Consider the following 24,051-nt stretch of genomic DNA (forward strand, 5'->3'; position numbering starts at 1 on the left):
AATGACTTTAATGATATTTATTGCAATATAAAATTATGACATGTCATTAATGTTTTGTAGTCCAGCCTCTTTTTACCAATGAAATACTTGAATTTAATGTGTCCCAATTCTTTTATCTGTTTTTTGTGTGTGTGTGTGTGTGTGTGTGCGTGCGTGCGTGCGTGTGTGTGTGTGTTTTCCATATAGTGTTAAAGTTACTGAAAAGGCAGGTAAAGAAAACAAAATTATTTTTTACAATTTTAGATACTCCTACTCCTGAAATACTTCCACACCTTTTATTGGACTATAACTGTATATGGATTGATACTGTGTCTTATGTGGAGTTTATATGTATACAAGTTTTTTTTTTCTTATTTTACTTTTCTTACATTTTAAATTTTTTAAATTATACCTTGTATTTAAAATTTACAAGAGACAATATCTACCGGAAAAGAATTCCTTGTATGTGTTTACATACTTGGAGAATAAAGATGATACTGATAAACTTTTATCCTTTTATTTGACAGGAGCATGAACTGCACATATAATATGAATATGTACAAGATGTTTATCGCAAAGTGTTAATTTACAGTACCTGCCCACAGGAGGCTTAACCCTGTAAAGCCTGAACCATTAAGTCATTGACAGAAAATTCCAGTTCTTTGAAACTGGAGCCTTTATTGGTCCTTTTGAACAACCAATAAATGTTTTTGAAATATCAATTTCCATGTATCAATTTTGTATCATATTTGATACATTGGGTCTCAATGCTCAAATATTACTATTTTTGAACAAACAAAAACATAATATAACAAAAACATGTCTAACACATTGGTAATTCCTTTTCAAAGTTGCCAAAATTCTGCCTCCTTCCTCATTAATGACAGTCCTGTAGTGTCACTGGAAAGGCCTCTGGTGAACGAATTCCTCCCCCCTGGTGGATTATCCGTGTATTACATGTATACATCGGGTTTTTCAAGACAAAAATATCACACTGATCATCTAGAGGGCTTCCAAACTCATGTATCAAATATGATAAGTCTGGTATTATTGGGTTAAATAAATTTAAAAAAAAAAAAAAAGGGGGGGACAAAAAGCAGATAAATATATGGACAGCAGTAAATAAGTTACACAGTAAGTTTAGGCTTTTTAAATATTAGGTAATTGCCAATTGATTGGGGGTCTTTGTTGGTGGATGTTCATGGGTGTCGTTTGGGGGGGGGGGGGGGGGGGGGGGGGGCATTAACCTACTGGTTGTTTAAGACCGCAGATGCATTTTATCCGGCCCTGTCGCTGAGAGGAAAACCTGCTTCCTCCTCCTCCTCCTCCTCCTCCTCCTCCTCCTCCTCCTCCTCCTCCTCAGCTGCAGCTTCATCCTTCAATCAGCAGCCTGTGAGGACCATAGACAGACAGACAGACAGACAGATGAACAGACAGACATACAGACCAAACAGCTATGATGTCGGCTGCCTTCACGGACCATCCGCTCCTCCTCCTCCTCCTCCTCCTCCTCCTCCTCCTCCTCCTCCTCCTCCTCCTCTGGGCTCCTGCTCGCCTTTCTCTCCCGCAGTGAATCTCGGAAAACCCACCAAAATGAGTGTTTTGTGCCTGCTCTGCTGTGAACCGGTGAGTGTGTGTTAAAGCTCAGACTGAAGCCGATGCCGCACATCACTGATGCGGTGAATGTCTCGGATGGAGACGGCGGTGCGTGATGCGTCAGAGCGCAGACCAGGACCCGATCAGACAGGCTTAGACCATCACCTGTAGACCGCATGAACAGACCACATATTCCACCGTGTTTTCATGATGCTTCTGTGTGGACTGTGCTTTTATTTTCCTCTGGTATCAGTCGGTGAATAGGATGCGGGATGGGACACGGACACGCGCAGGTACAGGCCGGATGCTGTGGGAGTGACACGGGTTGTTTATGTGTTTGTGCAAAATGTAGATTTGATTCCTCATGGATGGATTTTGCAATTATTACACCGCTGGGATGGTGTAATTCTATCATGTAAAGTGCTGCATTTGTGTATGTGTGTATTAGTTCCACACACACTAGTGTTCCTCCTGTGGATCAGCTACAGGTTGATGTTTATGTTGAACACGACGACGCTAAAAGCAGGCCTACATGCACTGAAGTCACCTACGATGCTGTGTCGCCCATAGAAAACACGATTTGTACAGTTTATATCATGAATTATTTGCTTTTGTGCTTATTGAGGCTAACCATTTGGATTTGACTGTCAGTATTTTTCCATCTGGAGATTTAACTCTTTACTGAATCCAGGTTGTATATGAAGGATCCTCAGCTGAGGTGTTTTATTTGTTTCCACCTTTTTGTAAACAGTGTTGCACTTCAATTATCTGTAGGATTGGATAATAAAATTATGAAATTATTACAAATAATAGAGTGGCACTGGAGGACAAACATCTGATCTTGACTAAATCGTGCTGATTACTGATGTGAAATCTGAAGTTCACCTGGATTTGAGTAGATGAAGATGTACAAGAACACAATCTTTCAACACCTTTAAGTGTGTATTCACAATCTGAGGATAATATGTGCTAAACTGGTCAAATCTACTCAATGAAGAATACAAATAAGTCCATCAACTTTTATTTTGATTTGTTCCAAACGTTTGTTTGTTGGAATCATCTGTAATCACTGCCACATTTGGGTTGAAACCTCTCGGTACTTGTTTCCATTTCAGAAATTTCTTGTTGAAATCATCCACCATCCGAATCACTTACATCACCCAAACAGGGTGGGAAAAAATCAAGATACAAGTGGAGGAAATTCATTTTGGGGAAATTCTGCAGCCCATTTGTATGATTTTAGCAGGTTCTTAAGTAACTGAGTATCATTTGGAGCTCTGCAGTTGCTCAGAATATTCTGCACCAACAGACGTCATATCTGTTATCATTTTTATTTAATATAGAGAAACACAGTCCTGCCGTTTTGTTGTGTCCCATAGGACATTATTTTGGAAAAAATATGCCATCATTTACACATATGATGTTTGTGAGCTTAAAATAATATATCTACAGCACAGTTTGTGTTAAAACTGTTGAAGTATCAAGCTGTGAATATAAAGACTACACACTCACAAGTCATGGAGACAATGTCATCGCATCAGGCTCTGTGATCTGTTCAGAGTCTGGAGACGTCTAGTTTCACCATGACTAGGCCTGTTTTGATTTTCACCTCTTCTGTTGTTTTTTCACCTCGCTCTCAAAGATTGAGGTAAAATGTGTCAAGGCAGCGACTGTTTTGGTGTTGGTGATGTGGATCATGTGTGATGAGAGATGCAGTCCATTGAGCTGTTTAACACAAAACTAAGGGTTTCTCTTCTATCTTTGCCACAAACTGTGACTTTCTTGATTTATAAAGTTATATTTCAAACATCATATGTGTAAATGGTTCAATGAATTATTCATTGACCACCTGCAGCAGCAATAAACACAATAATGGCCAATAACATAATAATTTTGGCCTTTTTAAATGTAATGAAGCCAACATAATAACTTGCCAATAATGTAATAAAATGCTTGAGACATATTTAAGTAGAGAGGATACTGCATAGTACATATCCTTGAAGAATGAATATGACGACTGTGCCAACCACTGTACCAACTAAAACGTCAAAAAAAAATCTTTTATATCCAAGAAATGCAGTCCTACTTACTTATTACTACATTCTTGGCTACAGTTACTATATTTTCAAAGTTTTTTTTTTCTTCTAATATTAAGCCAATATTGTAACAACCCGCCAGTAACATAATAACTTATTACATTATTAGCTAAATGCCATTATGTTATTGGCTCAAAACCTTTATTACATTATTAGCAAGTTATTTGGTTATTGGCTTTATAACAATAAAAACTGTTAAAATTATTATTTTGTTGGCTGTGATTACATTGTTGGTTGCTACACCGCCATTCATATAGGGATTTTTTTTTTTTTTTTTTTTTTTTTTTTTTTTTTTATGTCCCATGGGGCATTGTGGAAGAGGTTGGACTTTGGCTCTCTATTGTGAGAATCAGCAGCTGTTATTATCAAAAAATAATGTTATGTTACAATTTTATATTGCATGTTTTGGCATTGAACAAACATTTTATATTTCAGTTACTGACTGTTTTTCTCTGGATTTATGAAAGATTTAAAACCACAAATCACCGTGTAGTTTCTTCAAATTTCACTACCAATACTGACTGATTTTTTAAAATCATGACAACATTTATGGCTGTAACACTCAGCTCTAGTCCTGTGACTATATTCAATTTTGCATCAGTGTTTTAAACTGTAAACAACAAACTTACAGTGGATTTTGATAATTTGTTACCTCAAATAGTTTATTAGGCTTCACAGCGTATTCTGATACCAATAAGGATCTGAATTGTGCTTCAGATATACTCAGAGCCTCATTGTATATGAACATGCAAGACAATGAAACTGAATAAGGAAAAAAGAGCACTTTCATTATAAAGGTTCAGAATATTGATCTTGTTACATAAAATACACTATGACAAACCATTTGATAGTAAATGTATTAATTTTTTAAGCAACGCAGACAAAGATTTATGAATATCATGTTCCCCACTGTTAAAGTTTACTCCTTTCCTTTGTCATATCTTTAATTCTTCTTTAATAAGTGTTAGATGCAGCCTTAATAGTGATTAAAGCAGACAACGCTATTCATTTATGTGTTTTTTTATGAACATAGAGTGAGGTGTTTCATACAATCTGTTTATTACCATTGTAAAAGATTTCCTTAAAGACCCCCCTCATTAAAACCTCACAGGATGCAACTGGATGTGTTTGTCCAACCCCCAACCATCAGTCAAGTCAGAATGACGTTGCTAAAGCCAGAGACAGCAGAGTAAACACAAAGGCAACCATTAACATGTAGCCCTTCCCTCCTGAGGTTTGTCACATCTTTAATGGGTGACCTCAGAGGATGAAGGGATCTCTGTAGACACTGGGCTGGATCTCTGTGAAGCATTAATGAAATAAACCAGCTGCACGGCCTGGGATACTGGAAGTTAGTTGCTGCTAATGGGTTTGAGGTGATTGTATATGTTTAGAAGAAGATCATTATCCTTTGTTTAGAGATAAATCAAAGCCATATTTCAGACAACAATGCGCTATGCAAAACTGTTTGTGTTTTTATTAGATTTACTGTGCTGCAAAGTGGAGTTTAGTGAGAATTCCTATTTTCAAAGTCACCTACCAGAACACACTTACAACTACCAAAACCACCGATGAGTCAACACTATGTATCCACAGACTGTATCACTCACTGAATAAAGTATAAAGTTCATTGTTTCTACACATTTGAATTATAGGATCATGAAGCTTTCTTCCACAAACTAAAACTCATAGCTGGTTATTTTGACAGACTGTCAAAATAACTTGCCTATTGACCCAACAACCAACCAAGCACCAAACTTTACCAACACAAACATTACCAACCGCTAGAAGACTGGTACCTACCAAACCTGTTCCAGTTACTTAAACAAGTCAGCCAGTCAGCATATTGAGCATATGGGAGGCGGGCCCTGGCGTTAACATTTCTAAACCCCCACAAAATAGAATGCTGAAAATCTTCATCAAAACAAGACACTTTCAGCATTTAAGATGTTAGTTTGGAGTGCGCCTTTAGTTAGGAAAACTTGTAACAGAGATGGCAGAAGGGGAGGAAAGTGCTGAGTGAAATGGTCAGCCAGTGGGAGGCCTAAACCAACAAATCTGTGAGTCAGAGCAGTGTTTGTTTAAAGACTAGGTGGTAACTTTGGAAGAAATTGGAAACATTAAGTTTTAGCCCTGCAGATTTTGACAAGACAACACAGTTTTGATGAATGATATCTCATTTTGGAAGGTCAAATCTGTAAATGCCATACATTGGTGTACTAATTGTAACTATTTTTTGTCTCCACAGCTCCTCACTGTTGCAGCAGCATAACTATGGTGTATGCCCAGTCAACAAACACAGTTGGTGTCAATCCCTCCCTTTACTTACCATCTTTCACATCTTTGACTCAGATGTCATTTAACTACTCTGAGAGGGAAAACCCAACTGTCCTGGCAACCTTACCCACAACTCCCCTCTGCAGCCAAGAGGGCTCATTCACCAGCCAGTCAAACAGGACCTCTGCCTCTTATGAACTGACTTCAGGTGAGGTTGCCATCCTGGGCTTAGTGTTTGGGATTGTCTGGCTGGTCTCCATCCTGGGAAATGCCCTCGTCTGCCTGGTCATCCACAGGAGCCGACGGACTCAGTCCACCACCAACTACTTTGTGGTGTCTATGGCCTGCTCGGACCTGCTCATGAGCCTCGGCTGCGCCCCCTTCATTCTCCTGCAGGTGACCTCAGGTCGATGGCCACTGAGTGCTGCTGCTTGCAAGATTGTACGCTATCTGCAGCACCTTTGCCCTGGCGTGCAGGTATATGTCCTGCTTTCCATCTCTGTGGACCGTTTCTATACGATCATCTACCCACTCAGCTTCAAGGTGTCCAGGGAGAAAGCAAAGAAGATGATCCTGGCCTCATGGCTGTTTGATGCAGCATTTGTGTGTCCCTGCTTCTTCTTCTATGGCTCCACAGCAGTTGACAGCAGCGTGGGTCATTGTGACTTTTTTCTTCCAGACAGTTGGGGTAGTATAGCCTACGCTGCAGTTCACCTTTTGTTCAGTTTTGTGGTCCCAGTGGCACTGATTGTGTCGTTTTACCAGAGGGTGATTCGTTATATCTGGAGGATTAGTGCTGATGGCCACACTGTACGCCGAACAATGAACATCGTCCCACGGACTAAAGTCAAGACTATCAAGATGTTTCTCATGCTCAATTCAGTGTTCTTCCTCACCTGGACGCCCTTTTATGTGGCCCAACTGTGGCACCCGACGGAGTCTGATGGTCCCGACAGGCAGGGGCTGCTATTCTTCACAGCAATTACCTGGATCTCCTTCAGCTCCACCGCATCCAAACCAACTCTTTACTCAGTGTACAATGCAAACTTCAGGAGGGGCATGCAGGAGACCTTCTGCATGTCATCCATGAAATGTTATCGCAGTAACGCGTACACCATCACAGCAAGTTCTCGAATGGCTAAAAAGAACTACATTGGGGTGGTGGACATCCCAGTACAATCAAAGATGGTCACCAAGGATTCTGTTTACGATACATTTGACCGAGAAGCAAAAGAAAAGAAGGTAGCCTGGCCCACCAATGCTAACCCCCCAAATACTTTTGTGTAATGTATCTCTGACAGACATAAGGACGTGGACTGGTCTGATATTCAACCACACAAAGTCAGTGTTGGCAGGTGCGCACAATGTGGGTTATCATGATAGCTATGTATTTACTGGGACAAAAGCTCACAAAAACAGAATGTGCTCAGTTTGTATAAAGGGCTTTTTCTGATATACCATCCTTTCTGGCAGCCATATCCTGACAGTCTCAACAGCTGTGACCAGCAAGCTGTTTTTATACAAGAATTTTAAATGATCATTTATTTGTGTGCTGTGTTTGATGGATCATGTAGTCACTGATACATTTGATTTTGTGTTTTGATATCATCAGTCTGTTAGCTAGTTAAACATAGTCTGTGACCATCTATCAGTGACCTTTTGTGCACACATATGATGTGCCGCAGTTATGTATGTGGTAGGAGCAAATAATAGTGGCAGCTGCAAGCCATATGTTAACAATGGCATTATCTGCTTTTTGAAATTCAGATTAATGTTGAGTTGTTTTAAGCCTAGTTTTAAACTCTTTTACCCTACACTCACTTCATTAAAATGAAACCAGAGGAAAAACTAAAATGCAAGGAGATATTTGCCAGGAAATGCAGTGAAATGCCAGGAGATATTTTGGGTTCCCGAAACTCTCATCCTGTTTATTTTTTCATTGCTGATGTTCGACCAACAGTTGAATTCTTGAACATGAACATGGTTGGATAATCAGAACAAAGGATGAAAACTGTCTTAGAAAATATTGAGTTGTCAGATAATAAAAGTCAAACAGTACAAGTCTGCAGATATAAGAACTGAAGGATAAAAGTGAGCAGTGTACCCCATGAGACATAACTTCAGGAAAAAATGAATGGCAGTCAATGGTGAGGGACATATCATTTTTGATGTCAGTGCAGTTATGAAGTACACATTTAATGTATGTCTATTTAAGGTATAATTTTACCCAAGAAAATCGCAGTTTGTGGTAAAGATAGTAAATTAACAACTAGTTTTATGCAAAAACAGCTCAGTGCACTGCATCTGTTGTTGCATGATGTGATACACGTCACCAAGTCCTGCCAACATCAAAATGGTTGTTTTGGTGTATTTGGCATATTTCACCTCATTCTTCGATGGTGAGATGAATAGTGTTAACACCTGAAACTGAGTGTAATTCTGGTCGAGTTGAGGATGCATACACATTTTTGGCAACTCAGAAGAGATCATGGAGAGAGAAATTTATGATGACATCACCCCTGGGGGTGTGCAGTTTTTTTTATGTACGCAGCCTGATGCTTCAACAGTGTTACCACCAACTAAGACTTTTTTGTGTAATTGTCTTGTAAACTGACAAAGGTCATATGTGTAAATGATGGCATAATTCATACATAATCGGAAAATTACATCTCTCACCAGTGATTGTAATACTTTTTTTTCCCTTAAGTCCTATGGGGCAGAACTTCACTTCTCTACTATGACTCTCAAGGTACATTTCATCGACAAAGTTCCAGTCAGAGAGCTGTTTTATATTCCACTAACAGCAAATGCACACTAAATATTTTGGCATTAAAATGACGTCAAAGTCTGAGTCATTTTTGGATACACTCAACAACGCCAATGTAATGTCTGCCTCGGTTTCAGACTACCTTCTTGCTGCTGTAATTTACTGAGAAAGTACAATATTTAACCCTTAAGAGAGTTCAGTGCTGATTTAATTTATTTTTATGTTGAAAATTTCTCAATAATTAATGACACATTTTCATGTAGTTTGTCAGTATTAGGTTTCAGCTTTAAAGAATAATCAGTCAAATAAAACCTCATAGACGGTAAAAGAGATGTCAGACTGTAATTCAACACTTTTCACTACTCCACATTTACAGTATTTTTCTGTTTTTGATTAAGCTATAAATTATAATAAGGAACACTATGTCACCATCTGAATTTCAAAATTAGTTTTAAGGTAGTATTCTCAGGTTGCAGTCTGCAGGCAGTAGCCTACCATTATTTTAAAAAAAAAATCATTTTAGGCAACACATGGCAGTGAAAAATGAAACATTAAATTGTCAAATATGTCAAAAACATAGAAATATTAACTTTTTTTTCCCCTTCAGATTTACCTTTATATATCTTATTTAAATGAAAAGACTCTGGTGCTGCTGCATTTGAATGAACGTAGACCTGCACTTAATTATTTATTGTGTGACTTTAACTAGCTTTTACATTACATTTGTGTGGTAACGTACTTACACTATCTTATAATTTGATATATAATTATAATTAACTATTAATTAGATATTGTAGGACAATAAATTTTTCTTAATAATTCTTTTCACTTTTTTCTTAAAGCTGAAATTTAGCATAACATTGACGTTAGTATCCTAACATATGCTAGTATAACATGCATGTCATTTTATGTTAGTAAAATGAAAAGATTAAAGCTGATCGGTTTTATCAGGTTTTTTAGGTGTGTTTGGTTACAACATCATGAGACATTGGTTCAAATGGAAAAACTTAAAATGGGTAAAACATGACAGCTAAAACTACAGATTTTACCCATCGGCAAAAACGATTAAAAACATCCCAATTTTGCCAGCTGCAAGTTCACTTAGGCTTCAAGTAATCATTTTCTCTTTTCTGAAATTTTTAAAAATTTGTTTCATCTGTAAAATGTGAAACATTTTAAAACTGAAAATTAGCCAATTAGAAGTTGAGTAAGTATATATTGTTTGACGAATCATTTAATTCTTCCAGCTGCATAATCTGCTAATATATAGCTAATATATATTTTATCTGAATACAATGTAATTATATATCTTGCTCTGAAAAAGGCCATTCTACTAAAGAAAATACAATAAATAACACTACTAAGTATATCAAGCAAATAAGTTTTTCTATACATTTTCCTCCACTTTTCTCCATCTGATTAATGGCTTTGTTCAGATGCTGCTGCAGCATCAGAGTCTTTGATTGTCGATGCCTGGCTTCACCTGTACAGAGCTGATCTCACCCAAGTCCTACTTTTGCTGTACCTGCTTGTACAAACACCTGGACATGTATGTGATGACACAGTTGTTAAATGTCTTTTTCTGTAATCTGTGTTTATAAGGTCCATGCTTTATACGAAAATAAATCTAGTGAACACATAAGATGCACAGACATCTAAGGTGGTTCAAAATGTTTTTAAGGCTGTCAAGACAATGTACAATAGTCTGTACAAATAAATCATTTTATGACTTTAAGGATTTTCTTTGAGTATATAAAGAAAAATTCGGCAAAAAGCAAAAACACAGATGGACTCAGTGATATATGTTTAATGCATTTCTGTTGTTTTTACACTTTTTCTTTTAAACAGAAAATGAACAGAGGGAATTTTAGAAAGATTTGTCCAATTTATGTATAGACCTCACTATATTATGTGTAAATTTCATTCACCTCAGTTTAAGACCCACAAGAACATGTTGTGTCCAGTTAAGAGAAAAATGAAACCAATTTTGGAAGCAAAACTAAAATTATATATATGTCAGCGTTGGACCACAGAAAACTGACAAAAGTAAATCTGATTTAATGGCAGCTGTTAGAATCCAACAGACACAGCATCTATACAACACTATCATCCAGCCATATATCTGATGACCTTATGTTTATAATTTATTATCTTGTAACCTGGTCTCAGTCGGGGAAAAAAAGCCAAGTTGCATAATTACAGGAACAAAAAAAAGAGCAAAACACTCCATTACAAGATTCCCAAGGAACAAAAACTTTTCAGCAAAACTAATTTGAGTCTAAAGAGCTAAATTAATATTAAGGAAACGTACATACAGAACTGTGCACAAGTCTTTAGCTTTGTTGTTTTTGCAGGTTTGAAATGAGCATTTATATTTATTTCCCATTCTCTTTTCTACAAATAGAACAAGAAAACACAGGAAATATGTGCACAGCCTTTAAAGATACAGAATACTGTACTAAATGGGTTGTAAGGTTAAAGACCCCTGACCCCATGACAAGAAACAGCACAAACAATCAGAAACATCTAACATGTGCTGAATGAAACATGGTTTAACACATCAGAAAATTAATCCAATGAATCTCATATTGTCTGAACAAAACATGTTAAGTGCAAAGGGAGGGAACACTTACTCTGACCTGTTTGGTTTATAGAAGCTGTTTTTATCCCTGAAACTTTTGTTTTTCCTGCTGTTCATGCTTCACATATATCAGATTGGATCTTGATACAGAGACTGAGAAATGCATATGTGTGGTCACTATAACTTTATTAAACCATCACACCTATTGTTGGCCCAGGACCTTTGCGCAGTAGAGTATATTTACCTTTGCAACCATCGATACTTGAGATAGTCATGTATTATGATTTGTGCTACATAAATAAAATGGTGCTGCTTCCCATTAAGTAATAATTTCTATTTTTAAGCTTCAGTAACCGTTCCTCATCATCTGTGGATCTCTGCAGAGGCTTTTAAACTCAGGTGCACTGCCCTCTAGTGGTTTTCAGGACAACAAACAGACCAGACAACATGTTAAACTAACTCAACTTAAAACTGCAGCTCAGATGGAGGCAATTAAGCAACCAGAAGATATATCTGTAAGTCATATTTTTATTTAATTCAACAAACAAAAAGATCAACATTTTGACGTTTCTAAACAACCTACCATCAGCTGAAAAAGTGCTTCTGCCTAATGTAAGAAAGTGCACATATTTTTATGACGATTTAATCGCCTCACTAAAGAGGGTAACATTAGCAGAGAGAAAAAAAAAACTAATAAAACACTGACTGCTGCTGATGCTAAATTAGAGTAATTACAAGCTGTGTGAATCAGTCTGTTTACAAAAAGCCAAAGAGGCAGAGAAAAAAAAAATTACAAATGAGCTTTCTCCGAGTCGATATAAATTACAAATACAAAAATATATCCAACACATTCATCAAAGTACATTTCACATCCTGACCATTGGACCTGGATCAACACATAAAAACAGCCAAAAAGGAGTGATTATTTTGTGGTATTTTTCCCTTAAACTTATCCGTACTTGGCTTAATAGGGACAATAAAAATGCGGATACTATTAGGACATATAAACATAATTGAGTAGTCTATTGTTATCTCCACCCATTAATTCATTAGTATAACAAGAGTGTGGTATCATACTCACCAGTGTTTTTTTGTTGGCTCATGATAAAATTCAACACTTCCTACTGATTTTTCACATCAGTCAAATTAAAACTGAACAAAATAAATAATCTCAACAAAGACATAAACATATTTTTTGGTTGGCTCTGACTTAAAATTTCTAACGTCTGTCAATAATTAACATCTACTTTTGAGTTGTTAGAAGAAAACTCAAGCAAGCTACACAGTTAGAAAGAAAGCCTATTTCCAAACATTTATAAGTGGATAAGTATGTGCAGATGTTTATTCAGATTAATTCTAAATCAAAAAACATCTTCGCATCTGTATGAATTTGAGGTCAGATTTGATTGGATTATGGCTACAATTTCTGAAGAAAATGTGGGGGTTGACTACAGTCAAAGAGACTGAAAGGGTGCATATTTGTTTGGATTAATAGTATTTGAACATTCAAGCTAATGGAAAACTTCTGATGTAAAACAATCCACAGGATCAGAGGAAATGACTGGAATTAATTAGATGATAAAAGCATGATTTCTGTAAAACGTTTTGAATGGAGTGGTGAGTATGACATATTATAGAGAACAATTATTGCTGTGGACATGTCGAATATTTACTAAATTTATCTTGTCTTCGTTTGTTGCTGACTACTGGTGGTTCATGTTTATGCATTAATATTTGACTCTTTAAATAGGGTTTCTCACCTAGGATTATGGATATTTTCTTCACACTCATGGGCAAAACTCTGAGGTGCAGTTCAAATTAAAGGGTCATTTTAAACACTGTATGCATCATGACATATGAAATCGCATCTGGTTAAATACAGAAAATGAAACCACTGAGCCTTTAACAACATGCATGTCCCTGTCAGAAGTTGATGACTGACAGCTGCAGTCATCTCCTCTCAAGTCTCTTCACATCATTAGTGCTTCAGCTCCATCTCGGTTTCCCTTCAGGCCTGGCCGTTGCTGCTGATGCTGTTTTTGCCGTTCTTGGACGCCTTGGTGCTGCTGCCGCTCTGAGGGATTTTCTGATCATCACCTGTGAGCAGAGCTTTAATCTCTGACGGGATCTTCCCCTGGTCCATGGCCGAACACCACTGTTTGTACTGCAGCAGAAAAATAAGAACAAAAGATTGGTGATTCAAGATGAAGAATATGATCACAGTCTAAATCTGTGTTTATTTTAAAACATTTGTAAAAACACATTTTAAAATCCTGATCCTGACAAATGAAAGTTTGTTCACCGCTCAGAACTGATCTGTTTATTCATTCATCATTCAAATTACAGCTGGCCATTATACCCACAAAAAACTGTACCTCAGTTCTTTCCTCGATCATGTATGATTCACAATTAACATACATAATACAAACTAATTTTGAACAAAATAAAGCGCCCCTCATAGGCAGTGACTGGAGAAACATATTCATAATTAACACACACACACACACATATATACAGTACACACACATATACATACATACATACACACACACACACACATATATACATGTATATATATGTGTATACACACACACACACATATATATATATATATATATATATATATATATATATATATATATATATATATATATATATATATATATATATATGTATAAAACACAGCAAGCAAACAGGTCTCCAGAGGAAGTACTATTCTCAATTTTGTAATTTAAGCATATTTCATGATTTTCATGAAGAACAAGGACACATGAATAGAATTGATTTGATATGCAGCCCAGCTGTGGTTGACGTGTGTAGTCTTCCAATTTTTCATTTTAACAACAACTTTGGCAAAAAGATTTTTTGCTAAAACTAGTAAATTCCAATCAACTGACTTCATGTAATATAGAAAATATAAATATAGTGTTTATCTCTGCATATTTCCAACTGGCTACTTAACTTACTGATGCTATCCCTACAATGACACCCAGTGCAGATTGTCATGGCCAACACAAGCTGCACAGATCACCTGTATCACTTCATATCAACAGGTGATTTACAGAAATTAATCACTACTGATAATTTAGACTTGAGAATCAGGGTGACAGTTGTGCAGCTGTGTATGTGTTTTAAGCACAAACCATGTGAACCCTTAACACCATTACCCAGAGTGGAGGTAGAGCCCAACATTAGAAAACCACAGCTGAATGTGTGTTGCTTACCTTTCTAAGACACTGAAGGTTATAAAAATAGCCATACTGCGGTGAAAATGTTGCCTGCAGCTCTTAAACTTCAGATGACACAGCAAAATGATTGAGACAACTGAGGAAACGGTTTCACACCCTAGCTCAATGCTACACCATGAATCCATTCGAATATTGTGTGAAAATGTAAAAACCACTGAAACTGACAGCAGTACAATTAATTTAACATTCTTCTTGTCTCTAACGGATATCAGATCACCAAGAAGAATGTTTTCCTAGAAAAGATGCAACTGTTGATTTGTGGCAGGGCTTTTCTTTTTACTTTTCAGTCCAATAATGCACTTAATGTAGGGCTGCAGCAAACAACAGTTGTTTAAGATTATTAATTAATTCATCTATATACATTTCATCAATTACATTTGATTAATAAAATGTTATTGTGTCCCACTAATGATTTGAAAGCAAAAAATAATCTGTGCACTGTCTCAGAGGTTAGACAAAAATCTAGATGAAAACAGAACTCATTTGGCATTTTACTTAAAAGAGTTTATCAGTTTATTAAAAACAGTGGTGCAGATTTACTTTCTATTTATCTGTAAAAATAAATAAATAAAAATAATAATAATTAATTTTAAAAATGTATATGCAGTTTCAGAGAAGAAACTCGCAATTAAGGATGACCTACAGATCTCTAAATGTCTTAAGTCATATGTTGATCGATGTTGTAGCGATTCTCAGTTTTGCTTTTTTCAACTTTTTTCTTTCCCAGTCAGTTCTCCAATGTGACCTATCAACTTTCCTGACAGCAGGAACATGTCATTTAAAATAGTACAATTTTAGTATAACGATATCACTAAAACATTTGCTCACCATCTCGAGCTCTTCCCGCAGAGCACAGATGGCCCTCTCTTTACTGGAAACCAGTTCCTCCAGGTACTGGTATCGAAGCTTCTTCCTCGCTCTGCATTCTCGTGCACTCTGACGACTGCGTTCCAGTTTGGCTTTCAGGTCAATCTTTGCAGGTTTGCGACCGCGTTTCCCAGGCTTCTTCACTTTACCTGCCAACATCTGCCAATAGAAATTAATAACTGTTATTTATCAGTCTTCATATATTCATATGAGCTGGTCGCATTTGATCTTCTGAAGGTTAAAGTAGAGTCACAAAATGATTCAAATTGCATGCAATTCTATTATCAGAAGAGCAAATCCAGTGTGTGTATGATGTAATTTAGGATTCAGTGACACTGGATAAAAGAGGTACTGTGTAAAAAAAAAAAAAAAAAAAAAAAGCAAACTTAAAGTTGAAACATTTATTAAGATGCTTTAAAATTGTTATAATGCTCATATGCTCACATTGGATGTACCTACCTTGGCCACATTTCGCCATCAAATTATTTTCTACAGTTTCGTCTCTGGTCTGTACATTTCAGAAGTTTCCAATTTCACGAAATTAAGATGAGAATATGTGTAGAAGTGGAATTAAGATTATGATTCTCCATAACATGAAGTGAGGCCTTCTAATCACTTGTTTGACCATCCAGAAACAACAAAGATTCCATGCAATATAATTTGGGCTATGTATGAATATCCATTTCAGCCATCTCGACTATTTATGTCAATTTTTGTGTCTTAAAATTATGAAAATTGTGTCGCTGCCCAAATATCTGTTCTATAGATTACCACAAAGTTTACGTTCAAAAGTGACATGCACTGTTTTTGCTAAGATGTAGTATTGTCAGGAACCGTCGTGCTGTTTTTCAATGGTATTTTTTTTCTTTGAAAAATTGTTATGTGAAATTATATATGCTTTATAAGAATGTAGTCTGTCCAATATTTCACAAACCATATTAAGCATTAAGACTAGAAAGGTGGTGTGAATACATTTATTTATAGTAAAAGTTGTTTTCCATTAGCAGACGAAGCTACATCTACGATTAGTTTTAAAACTATTTATCCTAAACAGCAGCTATATATTGGACCACACACTGTTCCTCAAAGCAAACGTAAAAAGTATTACACATTACAATAACCCCCAATGGCCTGTGGAAACTTAAGTAAAGGAAAACAAATCGTAAAAGCTGTCTTCGTACCTTGTTATCATCCATTTTGGTTATGCTAACGTGATGTTCACGTTAGCTAAAAGCTGGCTAATGTGGTAAATTACGGTACAAAACGTCAGCAGATCCAGAAGTCTAGTTAAAAAACATTTAACCGTGGTATTTACGTTTAAACGTGTGAGCTATTCCCTTACAAACGCAAGAAACAAGCTAACCGAGAGGTTAGCGTGTTGTTTCTGCCACTCTGTTTACATCAGTCTTTGCTACTGACGTCAGACATTGAAACCTGGTGTTCTCGCGATACTTGGCGCCAAATAGTCTTCATTATGTTTTAATGAAGTACAAATAATAATTATTAATCCTCGCAGTAAAAGTAACAACATTATCAGTTGAAACTATGTCATTAATGGAACATTATTGTGAAACTGGATTTTGTGTGTATCTACCTTATTTTCTTGAATGAAAAGTGGAGGAACAACAGAAAGTCACTGGGGATGAGGCCTGGGTGTCTCTGCTCCTCTAAATGGTGAAACAGATGGAATACAAGGCTCAAAACGAATAAACAATGGATTAACAGGACATAAGTTATAGAAAATAAATGCAATATATAAGGGAAATGATAATGAAATAGTTTAGACATTGTTCACAGTTTATGAGAAAATTGCTGAAGAGTGGAGTTTGTACTGTACATTCTTTCCCTCCTGACATGCACTGAGAGGATGAGCAGCCTGAGGACAATGGATGTGATATGAAAGCTGAGGAAGACGAAAAGGTTTTTCATACTAGAGCAATTAACATGCATGGTTAATTCAGACTGATGAATCTGAACAAAACAATCAAAGCTCAGAGTGGCAGCGGAGCTGCATGGCACATTCACACCCAAATCAACATTAGTTTAAGAGGAATTTCCATCAAACACAATGCTCATGTTTATTTTCTAAAGTAGACATCATTCATTTACAGAAAAAATAGCCCCAATAAACATTTCACTTGGATTTATTTCTGTTATTATTTCCAGCCACAAGTGTCATCAACAGGGAGATCTGATAAAAAAGTAGAGGTGAGTAAAGAAGGCGGCATTGAGAGAATGTGAGAATGCATCTAAGATACTTTTAGGATACATTAACATCTGGCCACTCAGACAGCATTTGGATTGGAGTCTGGGTCCCATTATTTTAGCGGTGTGAACACAAACACATTTTGGACCAAAGTCAAGGACCATCTGCTGAACTGACGTCATCTGCATAAGGAGAAGTACTTATTTGTGCACAACTGGAGTCACATTAAAGTAGAACTGAGAGAGCTGATGATCTTCTGTTGTACATAATCTTAATTTGTCATACGGTCTACTTCTCAGGGTAACAGATCACGCTGTTAAATAAATAAACAATAATGGTGCCAAAACTCTCCGACTAAGATTCATCATTTTAAATGGTACCAGTGCACCATTGCATTTACAGAGTTTTACGGCATTAGTGGAACATGCTGCTTTGCCACTGCTGATAAAATAACAAGTGATGTCCCCAGGAGGGGAAGAAATACAGTAATTACATGAGGTGTTGGTTTAGCTGCAGAACTCAGACAAGCTGTAAGACTAGTTTGTCAAAGCATTGGTGAAAGACAAGTTAGACATCTTTTTTGTTATTATAAGAAGGATATTTTTGGTTTGTTATGTAACTATGGGAAGTTGAATCAGACTATTGTAAGTGACTAGTTTAGGCATTTACAAGGAAGCCCTGTAGTTTTTCACAGATATATAGTGCAATGTTAAGAAAACATACAGAGGGTTTGAACAATCACTGTGCAGATTGGTCTCAGAGTCCTCTGGCCATAGTCCTCTAGCTATTATTTAATTTGATATTTATTTATATAAATATTTATATAAATACCAAATTTCTCATTTTCTTTTGTATTTAAATTTCTCACTTGTAGTTTTTTCTACCTGCCTTTTTTTTGGGCTTGTGTGTTGTATGTTGCTGCTATTAACTGAAATTTCCCCATGGTGGGATCAATAAAGTTTTATCTGATCTTATTTTATCCTACCTTATTTTATCTTAAATACTCTACTGCAACAATATTTATATAAATGATGCAACAATGTAAACCAGTTTATGTGAGCCATGAAAAATTAAAAACCACGGTGAGTGGATAAAAAACCCCAACCAGAATCTCCACAACTTTGTTTATTTCATTAATACACAGTTTTGTGAGACAATGACAGCTTGACATGTTATGACAGGACAGGTGGGGCCTGTCATGAAGCTGAACTGTGAACGAAAGACGCATACACTTTCATGTTTATTTTCATTTTATATTGTAAAAACCAAAATAACCAAACTCATCAAACTTGTCACCAATCTCTCCCATTATGCCCAAGGAATTCAGTCTACCATGTTCATGGACTGTATATAATTAGTAGGTGGTGGAACTGTGACATCATCCAGTGGTTTGTGACCTGCCACTTTGAAGCCATTAATTTGCATTTTGGCCATTGACATATTGGATTTTTCGATTTGGAAATTACTATATTTGGACAAAACCATCGGAGCTCTGGTAGCATGAGGGGTCAGAGCCATCTGCAAGGGTAATGGGTCAGCTAATGCTAAATGCTAGCTTACAGACTTAGTAAAACAGTAACCTTCAAGCATTGCATAACAGTTATTTTACAGTCTTGTTACAGTAATCTGTTAACTGCAAGCAGACTCATGTTAGATTTGTTTTCTATGAATAGTTTCAGTTCACTGTGTGCAGAGTTATGTTCACAGTTATTAATTCTGTTTTACAATAATTATAATCAATTTCCATACTGGCACATCAATCCATCTCCATATTTAAATATGCACATTTGTATAATGATAAAGTGACCTCTTAATGTAAAGGTAGCATCAAGTAATTATTTTGATGGTTAAGGTTACTACTTTTTTTGTTTGTTTGTTTGTTTGTTTGATTCAATAATCAAATCTTCCAAAGTAAGTACATCTTTAATATATCAACACAGAATAATGCTGAGCAAATACACATTTGAAATAAACATAAAACATAACAATGAAAGCCAGAAAGGCAAATTAAAGAAAAAAAAAAAAAGACAATTTGTCATTCTTGATTTATCAGGGTCAAAGAAAAACAGACATCTTCAACAATTTCGCATAAGTTTATCATCACCTCCCCCCTCCAATTTAGAGAATTAAAAATGAGAGCTTATTCAAAAAATTAAAAAATTAGAGAAGACTGGAGCACGTTTGTGTTACTACTTGTGTTGAAGTCATTCTGTAACTTGTCACCCTAACTTAGATTGTCTATTTTCTGTTTGTACATTACAGTTTCACTCACAGATTTTCACCGGTCATGTATGGAACGTGTTGAGTTGTTACTCTCTGACTCCTCAAAACGGAGTTATCATAGTAGTAGTACACAACACAGGAGAAGGAGCAGCACAGTGCGCGTACATTCATTGACTTCCAGCTACTAAAGGCTGCAGTGTTATTTAGTGTCGGCGCAGTGCGAGGCAGCCTGCGCCTTTAAGAAGCCTGTTGAGTTCATTTGACTGAAGCTTCGATGACGACATCCTTTTATTTTTATCGCAGTGACCTCATCTCTTATGGCAGCAGGAGGACTTCACCAACCGAGTCACCGTCTTCTCCCTTTAGCTTCAACTTTACTGCCCCTACTTTCTCTTTTAAATCCCTAATCTAACCGGTACACCGAGTCGAACCCCAGCTTTAAACCGACCCGGACGGTCCAAGTGGTCTTTCGACTCTGACGTCGAATTTCCGAACGGTGAGTTTCCGAAATTACAGTTAAAAGTCAAAATCAACGGCGGCGGCGGCAGCTGGTAAAGTTACGTTAATGGGGCCTAAAGTTAAAGTTTATTCTTTGTGTGTGTTAAAGACGAAGTTAACACCCTCTGTACACGTTTGGCGACATCAAATATGAAACCGTCGCTTTAGAGTTGTGTTTGTGGGACTCGGCCTGGCGGTCAGTCGTCGGTTAACATCGGTACACACTCACAAAATGTCAGAGAACAGCAAGCTAACGATAGAAGAAACGCTAACGTAACATCGGAAAATGTCGACCAAATTTGTCCCGAAGTGAAAGAACGTGAGGCAGAAAAGTTAACCCTAACTTAGTTGATATACTTATTCATTAATTAAATAGTGTTACTCAACTTTTTATGAGCTGACATAAGAAATAAAGCTTTCATTAACACCTTAGCGCCAAACCGTGAGATGAAACCGTTGACAGAAGAGGTCAGGACATAGAGTTTACACAACCTGTTAATGTGGAATAAAGCTGTTACAACAAATAACATGTAATGTTGAACTACAGCAGGAACATGTCATTAAAATGAACCAAGAGAAAGGTTCTGGACTAATCTGCCATTGACTTTACTGATTTTTGGAATCATTTTGGTCAATACAGATCTCAGATATTTTTTTCTCTATTATATTATTTTTTACATTGTTGTCTTATTAAACATTACATAGTAACATCCTAAAGTAGCAGATAATAGTATTTAGATGGGCGCAGTTGTAAAGGCAAGTTCTCCTCCATTACTAGAAATGCAGTTGCAGACAGTAAGTTAAACTGTTTAAATCAGATTAACTATTAAGTGTTTGGTAATTTGATTGATAAATTTAGGAAAATTTTGAAATTCCAATGCCAGATAGGCCTATATTTATGAACAGTATTGAAAGACCAATGGTGTGATTTTTTTTTTTTTTAAGTCAACCGTGCAAACCTCCGGAAAAATCTCAAAACCTCAAAGTGATTTTATGTATTTTACACAGTGTTTCTTTATAGCAAATCATGCTAAACACACTGGGCCTTGCATTTAATTCTACTTTGTTCAAAAGTTTCAAACTCTTTCTTTAAATATTAGAATATTATGCCAGTGCAAAAGGGGTCAAAGTATTTTCATTGTTTAATTGATCAGTTTTAATTTTGGTATTTAACAAATAAATTATTGTGACCATGAAATGTCAGAAAATTGTGGGAAAATCTATGTTAATGTCAGTCTTAAATTATCAATTTGTGACATTTAAGCTGCAACCTTACTGGAAATGACCAAAACTTGAAATAAAGTCAGCAGGCCCTCTAATTTTGTCTTTAGTACAAAAAGAGAGACAAAGATATTGCTTTGATAACTTTCCAGAGCTGTAAAACCTCGTTTATGAGTTTTCTAAATCCTCTGTGCTGTAGTTTAGTGTCTGAAAGTCAAACTCACTTATTACTGACCTGTAGAAACACAAACCATGGGGGATGTGCTGTTCGACTCCTGTCAAAAACAGAACTGTGTCTTTTCTGTAACAGTTCCTCTAAAATGCTAAACCTGTGTTTTAATATCACCAGTGGTGCTTTCACACATACATTGTTTTGTCCAGTTCAATCAAACTGGGTTGTTTCACCCTCTTATAATGTGTCTGTGATATCATGAACATAGCAGTTGTACTCAGATTCAGACCACAACTAATGAATCTGTTTTTAGGATGTGTGCCTGGCCTGGGTCACAAATAAACTATGGAGCGGTTTGATCAGACTGAGTCAGGCAAACCAATGAGCTAGTGAGTGTTTGTTTTCAGTCATTTTTAAGCAGAACAGTTGATCTAATCATATATTTGATGTGAGCTGCTTGAATGTGAAGATTTGCTGTTTTTCTGCATTTATATGTGAGAAAAACAATTCAATAGAAACGGAGAATAACAAAAATATGCACCATCCATTGGCTGTTACAGATGTTTTGAATGGACTTTTGTGCTGAACCTTTAATAATAAAACTATTTATTTTATGCAAAAATGCATTAAATTTCTTCGTCCATTAAATGAGCCCTGACTGATAAACTTTATGTCTATCAGGATATGTTGTGTGATTGTCTTTGTAAATTCACTCATAACTCCTGATGTTTTGCTGAGACAAAAAGCCTCTTAAACTCTTAAACTGATGAATAGGAATTGTTTGGGGGGTGGGGGGGGGTATTTTGTCAGTCTGAACCCCCAAAACAGTGCAAAAATATCTAAATTACTTACACACAATTCTAAAAAAACCCAGAAATAAACAATTAGAGAACATGAAGATCCTTGAATTATTTCTTGATTATCTGAATTTCTTACTGACAAATTTTCTTAAAAGTATAGTTACCAGGAAATCACTTCTTTAGTTGAAAGGACACTTTAAAAATCTTCAGTCACACCTGAGCAGGTTAATCCGGCCAAGCTGGATGATTACATCAACCTGAGCTTAAGTGTCCATAAACATTTCTGCTGTTTAGATTGTTTTATGTATCTTGTGTTTTTTTTTTGGCTCAGGTGAATGTCTGTATCAGTTTAACCCATTTTTGCATTATGTCAGTGAGTGGATGCCAGTCTCTGATTGACTCCTGTCATAGTGACTTATAATATAGGCTAGTTCAGGGATATTAACCTTTGGCCTGTGTCAGCCAATAGGTTCAACTTTCACACACACACACAGCTGAGGGTGGAACCAGGAAACAGGCTGCTGGTTTTTATATGATTAACATCTGATATGTTTTTCACATGTGCTGGTAAACATATCAACTGATTATTATCACTTATTGTGTGTATAAAAGTAGGATAAAAATAATGACATGTTATGTTTAGTTGATTAATAGGTCTAGAGTTAACCAAAGTTAACCTTTTAATATTTTTGTCACACAAAACACCCAGTCACATTTGTTGAATGTGATTTGATGCTTTTCTTTTTTTTTGTTTTTAAAGCTGTCATTTTTAAAAAATATTTGCAGTCACTTTAAGACTTGCAAAGAGAGTTTAAGAGAGAATTTGTCACCATTTATGAGATTGTTTAATGTTCAGTCACACAGGAAGTTGTTTCTTTGTATAAAATCTAAGTTACAATTAAGTTTACAAATATTAGCATGTGTTATGTTTTAGGTACAGAGATGATGTGATTACTAAACAGTCACAGATGACTTCATAGATGTTGATTAAAACATCTTAATTTAAGGTCCTTCTAGTTATGATGAAACGTTCTTGCATGGTTTTCAGAGTTGCTCTTCTGAGACATCTCAGGAAAATCTGTTATTTTTTTCACACATATAGCTCAACAAACTGCACCTTCATATAACCTAAAGTTTTTCTTGACTCCAGATAATCGTCTCATGTCATCTCTGCCGGTAGAGTGTCTGAAGTAATGTTACAAATGATCACTTGTACACTTTAATGTCTCTATAGAGGAAATAATCCAGACATAATGTGTTAATCATTAGAGGTGCTGCTAGGTGTTCTGTCTCCAGATTTGATGTTAAAGCTGCTTGGCTTCATAGTTACTTAAAAGGCAATCCTTTGTCAGTTCATTGACTGCATAACGCTTGTCTTTTATCGTGTAATACATTGTGAAACACAATCAACAGGTTGTTTGTTGTTGTGATGTCCAGTCTGCATGTGATTGGTTGATGCCTTTATTCACTGTGTGAAACCTCCAGCTCATTTTTGAAAAAAAGATTATTTTTTGAGTGTA

The 24,051-nt window shown here is 36.2% G+C and overlaps 2 protein-coding genes across 3 annotated transcripts; one reads left to right on the forward strand and one right to left on the reverse strand.

The window, feature by feature from the left end:
- Positions 1 to 1,321: 1,321 nt before the first annotated feature.
- Positions 1,322 to 10,365, forward strand: gpr19 (G protein-coupled receptor 19). 2 transcript variants are annotated; one of them, XM_030150765.1, is made up of 2 exons: positions 1,322 to 1,605; positions 5,920 to 10,365. In XM_030150765.1, the coding sequence occupies exon 2, from the start codon at positions 5,946 to 5,948 to the stop codon at positions 7,233 to 7,235; it is 1,290 nt and encodes a 429-aa protein (XP_030006625.1). In that variant the 5' UTR covers positions 1,322 to 1,605; positions 5,920 to 5,945; the 3' UTR covers positions 7,236 to 10,365. The 2 variants fall into 2 exon arrangements, with proteins under 2 accessions (XP_030006625.1, XP_030006624.1); XM_030150764.1 differs by lacking the exon at positions 1,322 to 1,605 and adding an exon at positions 1,616 to 1,868.
- A 1,444-nt stretch (positions 10,366 to 11,809) lies between these two features.
- On the reverse strand, positions 11,810 to 16,836 carry crebl2 (cAMP responsive element binding protein-like 2). The gene is made up of 3 exons (XM_030149919.1): positions 16,593 to 16,836; positions 15,373 to 15,570; positions 11,810 to 13,460 (listed from the first exon to the last, which is right to left on the reverse strand). The coding sequence occupies exons 1-3, from the start codon at positions 16,605 to 16,607 to the stop codon at positions 13,305 to 13,307; spliced, it is 369 nt and encodes a 122-aa protein (XP_030005779.1). The 5' UTR covers positions 16,608 to 16,836; the 3' UTR covers positions 11,810 to 13,304.
- Between the last annotated feature and the right edge of the window lie 7,215 nt (positions 16,837 to 24,051).

The sequence above is a fragment of the Sphaeramia orbicularis genome, chromosome 12, assembly GCF_902148855.1.
Source record: "Sphaeramia orbicularis chromosome 12, fSphaOr1.1, whole genome shotgun sequence".
NCBI classification, from domain to species: domain Eukaryota; kingdom Metazoa; phylum Chordata; class Actinopteri; order Kurtiformes; family Apogonidae; genus Sphaeramia; species Sphaeramia orbicularis.